Below are 16,519 nucleotides of genomic sequence, written 5' to 3'. Positions count from 1 at the left end.
AGGATTAGGTATACAAGTGGTCATTGTACAGGTAAAGTTTGAGCCTCCCTTTGGTCCCCACTTTGCCTGGTTTGAGATCAGGTACCCTTATTGATACTGTGTCTCCCCTACCCCATCCCAATTTTATTGACTTTTCACAGATGGCCTGTGAGTTGGGTACCATCTTACCAGTAAGCTGAGGCTTAGCAGGAAGAGTGACTTGCCTAAGCCCTCAGCAAGGAGGGGGCAGAGCTGGGATTGGACTCAGGTCCTCTGACTCCTGAACCAGTGCTCAATACCAGTGCTGTCATCCAGCAAGGTGTGCCCATGAAGGGTGCAGTGACAGCATGGCTAATTGGAGTCACTCGCCATATCTGACACAGCCTTAGCACACCACCAGTAGCCGAGTGCCTGGTCCCCGCCAGGCCCCATCAGCTGGTTTAGAAGCAGACAGTGAAGTGGTCAAGATGTGGGCTCTGGGTTCCAATCCTAGTTCTCCCAGGTAACTGCTGGGAGCCTTGAGCAAGTAATGGAACCTCTTAATGCCTCAGTTTTCCTCATCTTAAAGACAGGGATAAGATTGTGAGGATATTTTTTCTTCTAGATTTCCTTGCTTAGCTTGTTACCAAAGTATGCAACACCACAGATAAATGCCTGGATCATAAACACCCCAATACCAGTATCCAGATCAAGAAATAAGCCTCTATTCCCCTCCTAAGCAATAACCACTTGCCCAACTTCTAGTAGCACACATTTTTCTATCTTTTTTAAAATTAACAATTTTGAAGTGTACCTTTAGCACATTCTCAATACTGTATAACCACTATCTCCGTTTAGTTCCAAAACATTTTCAACACCCCAAAAGAAAACTTTGGTAGTACCCGTTTAGAGTCCATCTTCATACCCCACATCTAGTCCATTCTGTGTTGCTATAATAGAATACCCAAGACTGGGTAATTTGTAGCGATTAGGAGTTTATTTCTCACAGATCTAGAGGTGGGAAGTCTAAGGTCAAGGGGCATCTTCTTGCTGCACCATCCATTGGTGAATGGAGGAGGGGCATGAGAAGGTGAGGGAGAGCAAAAGGGGACCAGATTTGCCCTTTATAAGGAACCCACTCCTGTGATAATGGGTTAATCCATTTATGAGGGCAGAGCTCCTTCACCCAAGCACCTTCCATTAGGCCCCACCTCCCAACCCATGAACTTTGGGGGACACATTCAGACCATAGCACCCCCTTCCTCCCAGCATCTGGCAACTAGCAGTTTACTTTCTGTCTTTATGGATTTACCTACTCTGGACATTTCATATAAATGGAGTCATATAATATGTGGCATTTTGTGTCTAGCTTCTTAGTGTAATGTTTTTGAGGTTCGTGTATGTTGCAGCTTTTATCAGTGCATCATTCCTTTTTTTCATTTTTTTGAGTTGGAGTCTCACTCTGTCACCCAGGCTGGAGTGCAGTGGCACCCTCATGGCCACTGCAGCCTTGACCTACTGGGCTCAGATGATCCTTCTACCTCAGTCTTCCAGGTAGCTGGAATTATAGGCACATGCCACCATGCCTGGCTAATTTTTTGATTTATTGTAGAGATGAGGTCTCACCAAGTTGCCCCGGCTGGTCTCAAACTTGTGGACTGAGGCAGTCCTCTCACCTCGGCCTCCCAAAGTGCTGGGATTATAGGCGTGAGCCATCACGCCCAGCCCGTCATTCCTTTTTATGAACAAATAATCTGTGTTATAGACATATCACATTTTGTTTATCCTTTCATCTGTTGATGGACATTGGGGTTTTTTCTACATTTTGGCTGTTGTGAATAGGCCTGCTGTGAACAAAATTGTCTGAGTATCTATTTTCAGTTCTTTTGGGTATATACCTAGGAGTGGAATTGCTGGGTCATATATTCTATATTTATAATCTGCAATATATTCTATATTTAACTTTTGAGGAAGCAGCTGCATCATTTTGCATTCCCACCAGCAATACATGAGGGTTTAAATTTCTTCATATCCTTGCCAACACTTATTTTGCATCCTAGTGTGTGTGAAGTTGTATCTCATTGTGATTTTGATTTGCATTTGGCTAATGACTTATGGTATTGAGCATCTTTCCATGTGCTTGTTGACCATTCGTATGCCTTTGAAGAAATTTTTATTTGAGTCTTTGCCTTTTTTTTGAGTTGGAGTCTCACTCTGTTGCCCAGACTGGAGTGCAGTGGCCGCTCCCGGCCACTGCAGCCTCGACCTGCTGGGCTCCAGTAATCCTTCTGCCTCAGCCTTGCGAGTAGCCGGAATTACAGGCATGCGCTACCATGCCCGGCTGATTTTTTGATTTATTGTAGAGATGAATTTTCGCCAATTTGCCCAAGCGGGTCTTGAACCCGTGGGCTCAGGCAATCCACTCACCTCAGCCTCCCAAAGGCGCAGGATTACAGGCTGAGCCACTGAGCCCGGCTTCTTTTTTTTTTTTTTTTTTCGAGTCAAAGTTTTAGTCTGTCGTCCAGGCTGCAGTGCAGTGGCACAATCACTGCCACTGCAGCCTCGACCTGCTAGACTCAGGTGATCCTTCTGCCTCAGCCTTCCAAGTAGCTGGAACTACAGGCACACACTACCACACCCAGCTAAACTTTTTGATTTGTTGTAGAGACAAGCTCTCGCTAAGTTTCTCAGGCAGGTCTCGAATTCCTTGGCTCAGGCAATCCTCTCTTCTCCACCTCCCAAAGTGCTGGGATACAGTCATGAGCCAGCGTGCTCAGCATCTTTGCCCATTTTTTAATCAGGCTGTTTGTCTTTTTATTGTTGGGTTGTAAGAGAATTCTTTATATATTTTAATAATAGACCCTTGTCAGATATATGATTTTTAAGTATTTTCACCCTTTCTGTAGGTTGTCTTTTTATTTTCTTGACCCTGATCTTTCATGCACAAAGGTTTTTTTGTTCGTTTTTAGTTTTTTGTAGAGACAAAGTCTCACTGTGTTGCCCAGGCTGGTCGGGTCTTGAACTCTAGGCTCAAGCAATTCTCCTGCCTCGGCCTCCCAAAGTGCTAGGATTACAGGTGTGAGCCACCACTCTTGGCCCATGCATAAAGGCTTTTAATTTTGATGAGTTCACTTTATGTTTTTTCTTTTATTGCTTGTGCTTTGGTGTCATCTAAGAATCTATTGCCAGATCGGGTGCGGTGGCTCATGCCTGTAATCCCGGCACTTTGGGAGACTGAGACAGGAGGGTTACTTGAGCCCAAGAGTTCGAGACCAGCCTGGGCAACATAGCAAGACCTTGCCTCTACAAAAAAAAATTAAAAAGTTAACCAGGCATGGTGGCACATGCCTGTAGTCCCAGTTACTTGGGAGGGTGAGGTGGGAGGATCACTTGAGCCCAGGAATTTGAGACTGCAGTGAGTCGTGATCATGCCACTGTACTCCAGCCTGAGTGACAGAGTAAGAACCTGACTCAAAAAAAAAAAAAAAATCTATTGCCAAATCCAAAGTAATGAGGATTTACTCTTATTCAGTCTTCTAAGTTTTTTGTATAATTTTAGCTCTTATGTTTAGGTCAATCCATAATTTTTGTATATGGTACATAATGTGAAGTAATAGGGGTCCACCTTCCCATTTTTTTTTTTTGAGTTGGAGTCTCACTTTGTCACCTAGAGTACAGTGGCACAATCATGGCTACCATCTGCAGCTTCAACCTGCTGGGCTCAGGTGATCCTTCTGCCTTAGCCTTCCAAGTAGCTGGCACTACCGGCATGTGCCACATGCCACCTGGCTAATTTTTTTTTTTTAATTGTAGAAATGAAGTCTCATCATTTTGCCCAGATGATGTCTCAAACTCCTGGGCTCAGGCAGTCCTCTTGCCTTGGCCTCCCAAAGTGCTGGGATGACTGGTGTGAGCCACTGCTCCTGGCCTCCGTTCTTTTGCATGTAGATATCCAGTTATTAAAGAGACTATTTGTTGACGAGATTGTTCTCTCTCCATTGAATGATCTTGGCCCACTTGTTGAAAAATCAGTTGACCATCGATGTTTGGGTTTACTTTATTTTTTAGAGATGAGGTCTTGCTCTGTCATCCAGGTTGGAGTATAGTGGTGCAATTATAGCTCACTACAGTCTCCATCTCCTGGGCTCAAGAGATCCTCCCATCTCAGCCTCCTGAGTACCTGGGAATACAGGTACATGCCACCACACCTGACTCATTTTTGTATTTTTTGTAGAGATGGGATCTCGCTATGTTGCCCAGGCTGGTTTAAACTCCTGGCCTCAAATGATTCTCCTCCCAAAAGCACTGGGATTACAGGTATGAGCTATCACGCCTGGCCCTGGGTTCATTTTTTGACTCTGAATTCTATCTTATTGGTCCATATGTCTATCCTTATACTACACACTGTTTTAATTACTGTAACTTTGTAGTAAGTTTTAAAATTGGGAAGTGTGAGTCCTTTAACTTTATTCTTTATCAGTATTGTTTTAGCTATTGCAATTCCATATGAATTTGAGGATTGGCTTTCCTATTGCTGAAAAAAAAGGCTGTTGGAATTTTGATAGGGATAGCAGTAATCTGTAGATTGCCATTTTGGTATTCTAAGTTTTCTAATCCATGAACATAGGATGTTCTTGTATTTATTTAGATTTCTAATTTCTTTCAACAATGTTTTGTGGTGTGTAAGCCTTTCACTTCCTTGGTTAAATTTATTCCTAACTATTTTATTCTTTTGGAGACTATTGTAAATGATCTCCAAAAGAACTAAGCTTTCCAAGTAGCTGGAATTGTTTTCTTTTTTTTTTCTTTTTTTTTTTTTTGAGTTGGAATCTCACTCTTGTTGTCCCAGCGTCGACCTGCTGGGCTCTGGTGATCCTTCCGCCTCTACCTTCCAAGTAGCTGGAACTACAGGTGCGTGCTACTTTTTTTGATTTATTGTAGAGACAAGTTCTTGCCAAGTTGCCCAGGCTGGTCTCGAACTCATGGGCTCAGACAGTCCACTTGCCTTGGCCTCCCAAAGTGCTGGGATTACAGGCTGAGCCACCGAGCCCGGCTATTTCCTTTCATAATGGTTCATTGCTGGTGTATAGGACAACTGATTTTTGTGTGTGGATCTTGCTGAATTCATTAGCTCTTGTAATTAATTTGTGATTTTTAAAATATAAGATCATGTTATCTGCAAATAAAGATAGTTTTACTTCTTTTCAATTTGGATGCCTTTTTCAGTATGGAATAGCAGTGGTGAAAACAGGCATCTTTTTCTTGTTCTGATCTTATGGGGAATGCTTTCTGTCTTTTACCATTGAGTATGATGTTAGCTAAGGGCTTTTCATAGATGCCTTTTATCATCTTGAGGAAGAAAATTTCTATTCCTAATTTGCTGGAGTGCTTTTATCATGAAAGTGTTTGATTTTGTCAATTGAGGTAATTGTGATGCTTTTTTCTTTGTTCTCTTAATATGGTGCATTGCATTGATTTTCATGTATTGAATAGCGCTTGCATTCCTAGGATAAGTTTCACTTGGTCAGGGTGTACAAGCATAATAAAATACTGTGAATTGGAGATTTTGTTAGTTTTTGAACCTTATAGTAATGGAATCATGTAGTACTACATTTGAAAAAGTTTAGTAAGTTAAAATCTGTAAGATGTGTAAAATAGTGCCTGACACAAAGCACTATGATCATCTTTGTCATTATTTTACGGATATCTTTGTAAGAGGAAACAAAGACTCAGAAATGAAGCAATTTCTGGAGTATTTCCCATACAACAGAAACAGCTCAGAGCCTGCTCTGCCATTCTGCATGTGCGTCAAGGGCCTGGCACACTCTTTGCTTGCACGTTTTGCTGATGTTAAAGAGCATTTATTGAGTGCCTAGGTGTGCTAGGCCCTAAGCTGGATGATTCATGGTTGCCTTTTTGAGGCATAAGTCACAGATTATACTAGTCAACCATTTAAAGTGCACAGCTCAGTGACTTTTAGTGTATTCAGATTTGTGCAACCATCACCATCATCAATTTCAGGACACTTTTAGGACCCTAAGAAGAAACCCTGGCCCTGTTGGCCATCACCCTCCAACCTCACCCCATATTCTACCCCCTCCCCAACCCTAGGCAACCACTAATTTCATCTCTATAGATTTGCCTACTCTGGACATTTTATATAAACTGAGTTATATCATTTGTGTCCCTTTGTGACTGGCTGCTTTCACTTGGCATAAGTTTTGGTTCATCCATGTTGTAGCATGCATCTGTTTCTTTTTATGACTGAGTAGTAGTCATAAAAAGTCATAGTGGATGTACTATGTTTGTTTATTCATTAGTTGATAGACATTTGGGTTGTTTCCACTTTTTGGCTATTATGATTAATGCTGCTGTGGATATTTGTATATACGTTTTTGGGTAGACATATGTTTCACCATCTCTTTAATCTTAGTTCTCTGAGGAGTGTGTGTGTGTGTGTGTGTGTGTGTGTGTGTGCGCGCGCGCGCGGGTGCGCAGGGCACATGGATATTAACATGGTCAGAACAATGAGAAGGGCTCAAGGGGTGCTCCAGGGGTGTGACAGCAGCTCTTCCCACCTGGCACAGTATTGTTTTGACATTTTATCTACCTGCCTGGCTGTATTGGTGAATACCAGCCCATGGGATTTGACCTTACAGGGCCACAGGGCATGTGTGTTTGGAAGCTTGGGCCTCCCCTGGGACCAGGCCACGTGCTGGCAAGGATGGCTCCCTGCTGGCCATGCACTGAAGCAGCTGGTGCCCTGGGGCACTGCTGCAGGCGCCTTCCTGCCAGGCATGACCTGTGGATCACTTGGCCCGGCCAAGCGCCCCAGCCTACGTCAGCAAGGGCCACTTGGAGGGCTCTTCTGGGAGAGGCATTCTTGTCCACCCTCCTCCCGCCATGGTGCCCCTTGTGAGTCACTATCACACCGGGCTGCCTGCCTGCCACCTGCCTGGGACACCACTCAACCTTGCCCTGACCTTTCTCTCTCCCCTTCTGCCTCATTTCAGGTGAATACATCAAGACCTGGAGGCCCCGGTACTTCCTGCTAAAGAGTGACGGCTCCTTCATTGGATATAAGGAAAGGCCCGAGGCCCCCGACCAGACCTTACCCCCCTTAAACAACTTCTCTGTAGCAGGTGTGTCTCAGGGCTTTCAAACCAGGTTCTGGTGCTCAGAAAATGACTGGCCGATTTTGCGGACACATGGGACTCAGTCAGTCTTGAGCCACGGGCCTGTTCCGGGCCTGTTTGCCCTCAGATTCATTTCCTGCCCTTCCTTGCTCTCTCTCCATGTTAGCTGGGCCAGGCAGGACTGTCCTGGTAGGTGACAGAGACTGGGAGGGAGGGAGAAGCCAGGACATTTCCTCACCCAGCCTCAGGCAGCGCCTCTTTGTGGCTCCGGCTCCTGCTGGCCAGATCCTGTTTCTAGCTGGTTTCAGGTGCCTTCGGTCCTGTGCTTGTGGTAACGGCCACCTCCCTCTGTCCCTCTAACCTAGAAGGGTCGTGACTTCCTACTCAGCTGATCACAGGGCTAGATGCATGTCCTCTGTTCTTTCTGTGGTACCTGAAGCGATGTCTTCCAGCCGATCTTTATTCAGTGAAGTTTCGCAAGCCCCAGATGCTTGCCAGGCATTGCAGAACATGGTCCTGCCCCCACCCTCTGCCCCTCCGCTGCCTTCTTTCCCTGCTGACCTGGTGGCTCACCATGTCCTTGTTCTGCTTGCTAAGAACATTTAAAGGCACCCCCATCACCACCACTGGTGCCATGGCCCAGACCACCATCCTCTCCCCGTGTGCTCTGGAATCCAGCCCCAATCCTGGTCTGCTCTGCTTGAAGCCTTTTCCTGGTTGTTCTTCCCATTTGCCAGTGACCCCAACACATCTATTCCCAGCCTCAGCTTCTCACCAGAGCTCCTAGCCTGTCCCAAGCAGCTCCCTGGACGTTTATCCCTGGGTGTCCTCAAGGTCTCTCATACCTACCATGTCCCAGCCTGACCTTTGGATCATTCCTCTCCTCTTCCAACCTCAGTTCCCTGTCTCCATCTCAGGGATGGCCTATTAACCTCTTAGTCATCAGACCAGAGGCCTGGGCCTTATGCTGCATGTCCTCCCCCCCACCGCGGCCTGCCTATCTGCTCTTTCCTCCCCTCCTTGTGGCTCTACTCTGGTGTAACCCTGTCCTCTCTAGCTGGTTCCCTGCCTTCCTGGGCCCCCAGCCTCCAGTCAGTCTCACACACTACACTAGGAGTCCCCAACCCCTCCCCACCCCCAAACAGCAGGAGGCGAACAACCAGGAGCAAGCTAAAACTTCATCTGTATTTATAGCCACTTACCATTGCTTGCATTACTGCCTGAGCTCCTCCTCCTCCTGTCAGATCAGCAGCAGCACTAGATTCTCATAGGAGCGCAAGCCTTATTGTGAAATGTGTATGCGAGGGATCTAGGTGCACATTCCTTATGAGAATCTATTGCCTGATGTCATCTGAGGTGGCACTGAGGCAGTGATGCTAGTGATGGGGAGTGGCTGCAAATACGGATTAACATTAGCAGTGAGGTCTGACTGCACAGAGACCATGAAAAATCAGTTGCTTGCAGACTCATCAAAACCCTATCAGTGAGTGGCAAGTGAGTCGATGTACTTCAACTGTACATTTGCATCTGGTGGCAGGCTTTAAGTCAGAATCTGACACTTATTTTAGTCTGCTCGTGGCCTATCCATTATTTTATTTATTACTTCCCATCTGTGCCTTTTAAAAAAAATGGTGAGTTATATAATTATTTCATTATATATCACAGTGTAATAATAACAGACATAAAGTACACAATAAATGTTATAAACTATCCCCCCCACCCTGGTCTGTGGAAAAATTGTCTTCCAAGAAACTGGTCCCTGATGCCAAAAAGGTTGGAGTCTGCTGCTGTACACGGCAGCCAGAGGGCTCATTCTCAGTCTGTGTCCCTTCCCTATTTACAAAGTCTTTCATGACTCCTTGGTACCCTGAGGACAAAGTCCAGAACAGTCACCATGGCTATTCATGGTGAGGAACCCAGGCCATTCAGCCCTGCCTAGCTGACCCCAGCCTACCTCTCAAGCTTGTCTCTCTCTTAGCCCCTCCTCACCCTTGAAGCAGAATTGCCTATCCCTGGAGTATGTTGGCTCCACTCTCACCTCTGGGCTTCTGTACATGGTGTACCCTCTGACTGTGCCCCTTTTTCCTTCAAGGCTTATTGCAGAGATGCTGCTTCCTCTGGGAAGCCCTGCCTGACTCCTGAGCATGGGTTGGATGCCTTGTCTGAGCTTCTGCATTCCTCTGGTCCTCCTCCCATCACAGCCCTCACCACCAAGACATCACTGTCTGGTAGTCTGATCTTCTACCACACACATACTGGACCTTGAACCCTGTGAGGGCAGGGCCAAGGCTTTCCCAGTCACTAGAATGTTCCTAATACCATCTAGAATGGGACTGGGCACCAAGGAGGTGGTTTGGGGAATGTGGGCTGCAGGTGGCAGGGCTGTCCCTTCACCTCTCTGCTTTCCCTTCCCACTGCCTGCAGAATGTCAGCTGATGAAGACCGAGAGGCCTCGACCCAACACCTTTGTCATACGCTGCCTGCAGTGGACCACAGTCATCGAGAGGACCTTCCATGTAGACTCCCCAGATGAGAGGTGAGTCTGAGCCTCATGTGACTGCCCTTGGAGTGTGACCAAGCCTGGTATGAGGAGAAGGGACACAGATGACAGATTCCCCCCGGGACCCTACATAGGAGTTTCCAGTCTACAGCCCTTCTGTGTGGGAGTCTCCAAAACTGGGGCTGAGAAGCGCTGGGGTTCTTAGTCTGAAGACCTCACTGTGTGTCCTCAGACTTGAGGGTGGATTGGAATTATAGGCAGAGTTTGTTAACAGTACAGGCTGTTGGATTTGGCTTCAGGGTCTTTGATTACCTGGAGATCTGTGGAGGGTCAGGGAGCCGCGTTCTGTTTTGTTTTTTCTGTTGGAGTCACTCTGTTGCCTAGGCTGGAGTGCAGTGCCAGACTCACAGCCACTGCAGCCTCGATCTTCTGGGCTCAGGTGATCCTTCCGCTTCAACCTTCCAAGTAGCTGGAACTACAGGCATGTGCCACCACGCACATTTTTTGATTTATTGTAGAGATGAGGTCTCACCAAGTTGCCCAGGCTTGTCTTGAACCTGTGGGCTCAGGCAATTCTCTCACCTCGGCCTCTCATAGTGCTGGGATTATAGGCTTGAGCCACCGTGCCCAGCCAGGGAGCCATGTTCTTAATGAGCATCTCTATTGATTTTGAAGCAAGTGGTCTAGAGCTTTAATTTTTAAATATCAATTTAATAATCAGAGGAGATGATATAGACTCATCTAGTTAAAAAATCAAACAATATAAAGAGATATCAGCTGGGCACGGTGGCTCAGGCCTTTATAATCCCAACCCTTTGAGAGGCCAAGGTGGGAGGATTGCTTGAGACCAGCCTAGGAAATACAGTGAGACCCCATATCTATTAAAAAAAAAAAAAAATTAGCCGGGCATGGTGGCATGTGCCTGTAGTCCCAGCTATGAGGCTGCAGTGAACTGTGGTCATGCTGCTGTACTCCAGCCTGGATGGCAGAGTGAGACCTCAACTCAAAAAAACCCCAACAAAGCCAGATGTCTTGTGAAAGCTTTACTTCCACCTCTGCCCATTTGTCCAGCTCCCTGCTCTTCAGTTAATCACTGTTCTTATGGTTCTCTCTTGCTTTTTTTTTTAGATTAGAAAATATAATTTATTTAAAAACTAAAGTAGAGGGAGAGAGAGAAAGAGGAGATTCACCTCCCCAAGGTAGGGGAGGGGGCCAGAACTTAAGAAAACATGGCCTGGCCATAGCTCAAAGAGCACATGGCCACACAATAGCTTAGCAAGGCAATGTGTCATAAGAGCAGATAGAAACCTTTGTGCCCTGCTGCCTTTGCTTTTTGTTTCTTTTTTGTTTCTTTTTACACAAAGGTAGCAGTGCACATACTGTTTTGGACTTATTTTTTTCACTTAACAGTGTACCTTGGGGAATTTTTCTGTCTCAGTATATGTAGAAGCCTGGCACAGTGGCTCACACCTGTCATCCCAGCACTTTGGGAATCTGAGATGGGAGGATTGCTTGAGCCCAGGAGTTTGAGACCAGCCCGGGCAACCCCATCTGTTTTATGTTTTGCTTTATTATTTTATTTTAAAAAATTTTATTTAATTATTTATTTATTTTGAGTTGGAGTCTCACTCTGTCGCCCAGACTGGAGTGCAGTGGCCGCTCCCGGCCACCGCAGCCTCGACCTGCTGGGTTCCAGCGATCCTTCCTCCTCAGCCTTCCAAGTAGCTGGAACTACAGGCGCGTGGTACCACGCCTGGCTAATTTTTTATTTATTGTAGAGATGAGGTCTTGCCAAGTTGCCCAGGCGGGTCTCGAACCCGCAGACTCAGGCAGTTCACTCACCTCAGCCTCCCAAAGCGCGGGATTACAGGCTGAGCCACCGACTGCTTTTTTATTTTTAAACAGCTGGACATATATGTTTCCTAGTTTGTTTATTTAGCAGTCTTTACTGATGGTGACTGGTGTTTTTTCCAGCCTTTGGTTCCTTATAAGTCATGCTGCAGTGAAATGCTTGTGTCTATCTCATTTGACATGTAGACAGGTAAATATGTATGAAGAATTCTTAAATATAGGATTGCTGAATCACAGGGAACATGCGTTTGTAATTTTGAGAGATGTTTCTATTAGATGATATCTAAGAATGCCCCATAGCCTTGTGTTTTCAAGCATTTGGATTTTTACCAGTCTGAGTGGGAAATTGCACCTCAGGGTGGTTTTAACTTTTTTTCTTTCTCAGTGGTTGACTTTGCCCCTTAATCTCAAAGGCCATTCGAGTTTCCTACTTAGAACTGTAGGTTTATATCATTTGTCTATTTTTGTGTTGGGTAGTTGGTCTTTTTCTTATTTATATCTGAAAGCTCTTATATATTAGGGATCTTAACCCTTTATAATGAATAGGAAATTTTCTTTTTTCCCCACCGTGTCCTTTTGGGCCATACTTTGAGAAACACTCCTCTGCTTGTCTTGGGGTAAGGCTTTGGTGGACCCTCTGGAGAACCCTAGAACAGTGCTATCCAAGAGGACTTCCTGCCGTCATGGAAATATTCTGTGTCTGCATTGTATAGTATGCACCTGTGCCTATTTGAGCATTTGAAATGTGACCACCGAGGAACAGAATTTTTTAGCTAATTTCAACTGATTCACATAGCTACATGTAGTTAGTGGCTACCTTCTTTGACCATGCAGTTCAAGAGCCTACACAAAGCAATACAGTAATTCCTGGTTGCATATTGTTGCAAGGTTATAAATATAGTTGTCCCACTAAAGGGAACAGAATTACCACCTCAAGCCAGCTGAGATGTTATTCACTTGAAAACTGGATCAGGCTGGACGCAGTGGCTCATGCCTGTAATCCTAGCACTTTGGGAGGCAGAGGTGAGAGGATTGCCTGAGCCTACAGGTTCGAGACCAGCCTGGGCAACTTAGAGTGACCTCATCTCTACAATAAATAAAAAAATTAGCCCAGGCATGGTAGCGCATGCCTGTGGTTCCAGCTACTTGGAAGGCTGAGGCAGAAGGATTGCCTGAGCCCAGCATGTCAAGGCTGCGGTGACCACGGACGTGCCACTGCACTCCAGCCTGGGCAACAGAGTGAGACTTCAACTCAAAAAAAAAAAAAAAAGAAAAAAAGAAAAGAAAACTGGATCAAAACATGGACTACCAGTAAAAACAAATTGGGAACAGCAGATGCCATATGTCCTAAGTGCTGGGCTGGGTTTTGAAGAATGGAGAGAAGTTGGCCAGGGAGAAATCATGGAAAAAAGTTCAAGAGAGGGGACTAGCGTATGCAAAGGCCTGGAGTTAAAAGAGCTTGTGCATTCCAGGGACTACAGACCTCTGTGTCACCAGAGAATCCAGGGGCCAGGAGTGTTGTGAGAGGGGAAGTATAGAGGTCTTGGAAGCTGGAGAGCTCAGCCAGGGCCTTCATTCAAGATGGGGATCCCCACTGGGCTTGGCAGACATTTAATAAACTGGAGTTTGTCACAGGGTTGTTACAAGATTGAGGGGGATGATAAACAGGAAGCTGTTGACTCAGCAGTCCCTGGAACACAGTTCGCAAGCTTGGAAAAGGAGCAGTGGGAGCTGGCAAGGTGTGTTAGTAGGCACGAGAGGATCCATTTTCCGTTTCTGCAAGATAACATGCCCCTTGGTGTTGGGGAGAAGCCCGTTACTAAGACATGCTGGCTGGAGGGCCCCTGCCTTCCTCCTTTTCTTAGCACTTTCTGCTGCTGCTGGACAGAAAACTGCTGGGACTGCTCAGAGACCAGACTCCTGACCTCAGCCCTGGGAGGAGTGGGGAGCGAGAAGGCAGCAAGCGGGAGGCCCCCTCCGCTCTGCTCTGCTGTGGCTGACTGACACTGTTGTCCTCACGGCCTGGCCCACGTAGGCCTGCCGTGGCTGGCGCTCCTGAGCCTGGGGAAAGACGCGGGGTCGTGGGGCAGACAGTGTCATGCTGGCGATGGGCATTGCCTAGGTGCTATGGTACCTTCCTCAGCTGGACACACTTCCTGCCCCCTGCTCCGCCCTTGCAGTTTCAAACACAGAAAAGTTGAAATAATAGTTGAGGCTGGGCGTGGTGGCTCATGCCTATAATCCTAGCACTTTGGGAGGCTGAGGTGAGAGAATTGTCTGAGCCCTCGGGTTCAAGATTGCCGGGCAAATTGGTGAGACCTCATCTCTACAATTAAAAAAAAAAAAAAAAATTAGCCAGGTTTGGTGGCACGTGCCTGTAGTTCTGGCTACTTGGAAGCCTGAGGTGGAAGGATCATCTGAACTCAGCAGGTCAAGTCTGTGATGGCCAGGAACATGCCACTGTACTCCAGCCTGGGTGACAGAGTGAGACACCAACTCAAAAAAAAGAAAGAATAGTTGAACAAGTGAACATCAGGCAGGCTGCACCTGGGTTCAGCTGCTCAACGTTTGGCATGTTTGCCTCATCCGGCTGTGTTTTATGCTGCATCTTGAACTTCTGTTCATACTTTGTGACACTTTATTACACTTTATTACTTAATGTGTCAGCAGTCAAGACTTTCCTTCTGATATCACTCTCACACCTGAGATGATTATAATTTGTATTTACTGATGTCGTTTCATATCTGTGTCATACCTGAATTTTCCTGGTTATCTTCAAAAAGTGTTTCTTTTTTATTTCTTCTTTTCTTTTTTTTTTTTTACCCACCCCCCCAACCGAAAATGTTTTGCAAAGCGGGATTGATTCAAGGTACGTGTTGTCTCTTTGACCTGTTCGAACCTAGTTTCGCCCTTTGTCTTTTCTCTCCCCGCAAGCCTGACTAGTTTTCTTATAGAATATCCCACATTCTGGATCTGCCATATTATTGCCTTTTGGTGTTGTTTACTTTGTCCTCTATGCCTATATTTCTTGTAAACCAGAAGTTAGGTCTGGAGCAGGACTGGCAAACTGTGGCCTGCCTTCTGTTTTTGTAAAGAAAGTTTTATTGGAACATGACCATGTTCATTTATTCATGAATGCTCTATGGCTGCTTGTGCCCTACTGTGGCAGAGTTGAGTGGCTGTGACAAAGACTGGCCCGCAAAGCCTAAAAAATGTCCTGTGTGGACCTTTATAGCAAAAGTTTGCAGACCCCTGGGCTTAACAGGCAGGAATAATTAATAGTGCATCAGATGAGTGTGATCATTTTTTCCCCCATACTGAATATGTGATCAAATTTTTGGTGTAAATCTTACAATGAAATGTCTCTGCTCAGAACTCTTGAGTGGCTTTTGGTCCTACTTGGAGTGAGTGCCAAAGTCTGTGCTGTGTCCTGCAGAGTTCTGTGTGATCTGGCCACTGCTCCAGAGCCATTTCCTACCTACCCATTGGACTCTCACTTGGCCACACGTTTTCTTGCTGTTCGTTAAACATGCCCAGCACACTTCCTACCTCAGGGCCTTAATGCATGCTGTTCCCTTCCTCCAGATATCATCACGGTTCTCTGCTTAGCTCCATCAGGTTTCTGTTCAGATGCTGCCTTCTCAGAGCGTCCGGCCCTGCCCCTCATGACTGTTATCTTTACCCAGATTTGTTTTTCTTTATAGCACCTACCTACCAGGTGTGACATTTTATATTTATTTATGCCTGGCACATAAATAGGTGTTAGTAAATGTTTGTTGAATGAAAAAAAAATAATTAAAATGAAATTTCTGCCGAGCCAGATCCTGTTCTGAGGACTTTACATGTATTGACTGTGAACAGGGAGGGACCCCAGATGCCCTCCAGCTGCAAATGCCCCTCTGGGTCAGAGGAGGATGATGGTTAGGAAGAGAAGTTCTCCATCTACCATCAGACCAGAAACCAGCAGTCAGCTTTACTCCTGAGGCTGGGTGGACAGACTTGTGCATGAAGAACAGCCCTGACACCTCTGCTTCCCCCTCTGGGATGCATTTAGTCCTGTTTACTGGGGTGGCCCAGGGCTGTGGCCCAGGTTCTGGAGTCACACCGGCTGCTGTGCCGCTCTCTCAGTGGGCTCAGCTCCCTGGCTGTTGTGAGGAACTAAGGAGGAAGTAAATGTGAAGGCGCCTGGCACAGGGCCTGCCTCCTGGCAGCCTTGGACACACACACATGTGCCAGCTGATGCCTTTTCTTCTCCATCTCCTCTGCCACTATCACCTCTTGCCTGGTGGTTGCTGTGGTCTCCTCCCATTTATCTTGCTACCCCCAGTCTATAACCCACACAGCTGTTGCTGGCTTACAGCAGAAATGAGCCTGTCAGCCCTAAGGAAAGCCCTTCAGTGACCTCCTGTGGTGTTAAGAATTAAGACCCAGATCTCTAACATGTGGCACATGGAGCCTGGAGTGGTCTGACCCTGTCCCACCTTCATCTCCTCCACTCATCTCTGTTGTGGCTCCAGCCACACTGGCACCTGTGTGCCTTCTGCAGACACCCCTTGCCTCCCTCCTGCCCAGGGGCTTTCACCATATTGTTTCCTCTGCCTGGACTCCTTTCCTTCCCATCCCTCTGTGTGGCTGCCTCCTTCCATCCATTTATTTCACAGCTATGTGCCAAGTGCCTGTTCTAGGTACTGGGATGATCCATGTTCCAAGGACACCCTTCAGGTCCTGGTTTAAATGCTACCTCCTCAGAGAGGCCTTCCCTGACTTTCCTCTGAAAAGGGCTTCCCTCTCTGGTTCCCGCCTTGGTCCTTGTACACATTTGTCTTCTCTGTTAGGCTAGGACCTCAGTGGCACCTGTCTGCTGCATCCTCAGCACCCAGAGCAAGCCTGGCGCACAGAAGCACTCCGTTAATATTTGCTGGCTGACTGGGCTCTCATGCCAGCCTTTTGAGGTACTTACTCTGTGCCAGGCACTGCTGTACGTGCTTTATATGCAGCATCTCATTTCACCCTCACACGATCCTCTAGTGCCCACTTTATGTGCCAGCCCATGGGAGTCAAATGACCTGCCCAG

General features: G+C 46.5%; 1 protein-coding gene across 1 annotated transcript in view; it reads left to right on the top strand.

Moving 5' to 3' along the window:
- The window catches only part of AKT2 (AKT serine/threonine kinase 2), a 48,029-nt gene that overhangs the window by 18,146 nt on the left and 13,364 nt on the right, over nt 1–16,519 (top strand). Inside the window, exons 3-4 of the mRNA XM_021714145.1 lie at nt 6,972–7,100; nt 9,519–9,630. Of these exons, the coding sequence (XP_021569820.1) occupies nt 6,972–7,100; nt 9,519–9,630 (241 nt within the window). The remainder of the gene's footprint in view (nt 1–6,971; nt 7,101–9,518; nt 9,631–16,519) is intronic.

Source organism: Carlito syrichta, unplaced genomic scaffold, assembly GCF_000164805.1.
Source record: "Carlito syrichta isolate Samal-C Ts95f unplaced genomic scaffold, Tarsius_syrichta-2.0.1 Scaffold94752, whole genome shotgun sequence".
Taxonomy (NCBI): Eukaryota; Metazoa; Chordata; class Mammalia; order Primates; family Tarsiidae; genus Carlito; species Carlito syrichta.
The sequence above is the reverse complement of the archived record's forward strand: the minus strand, read 5'-3'. Positions and strand labels throughout refer to the sequence as shown.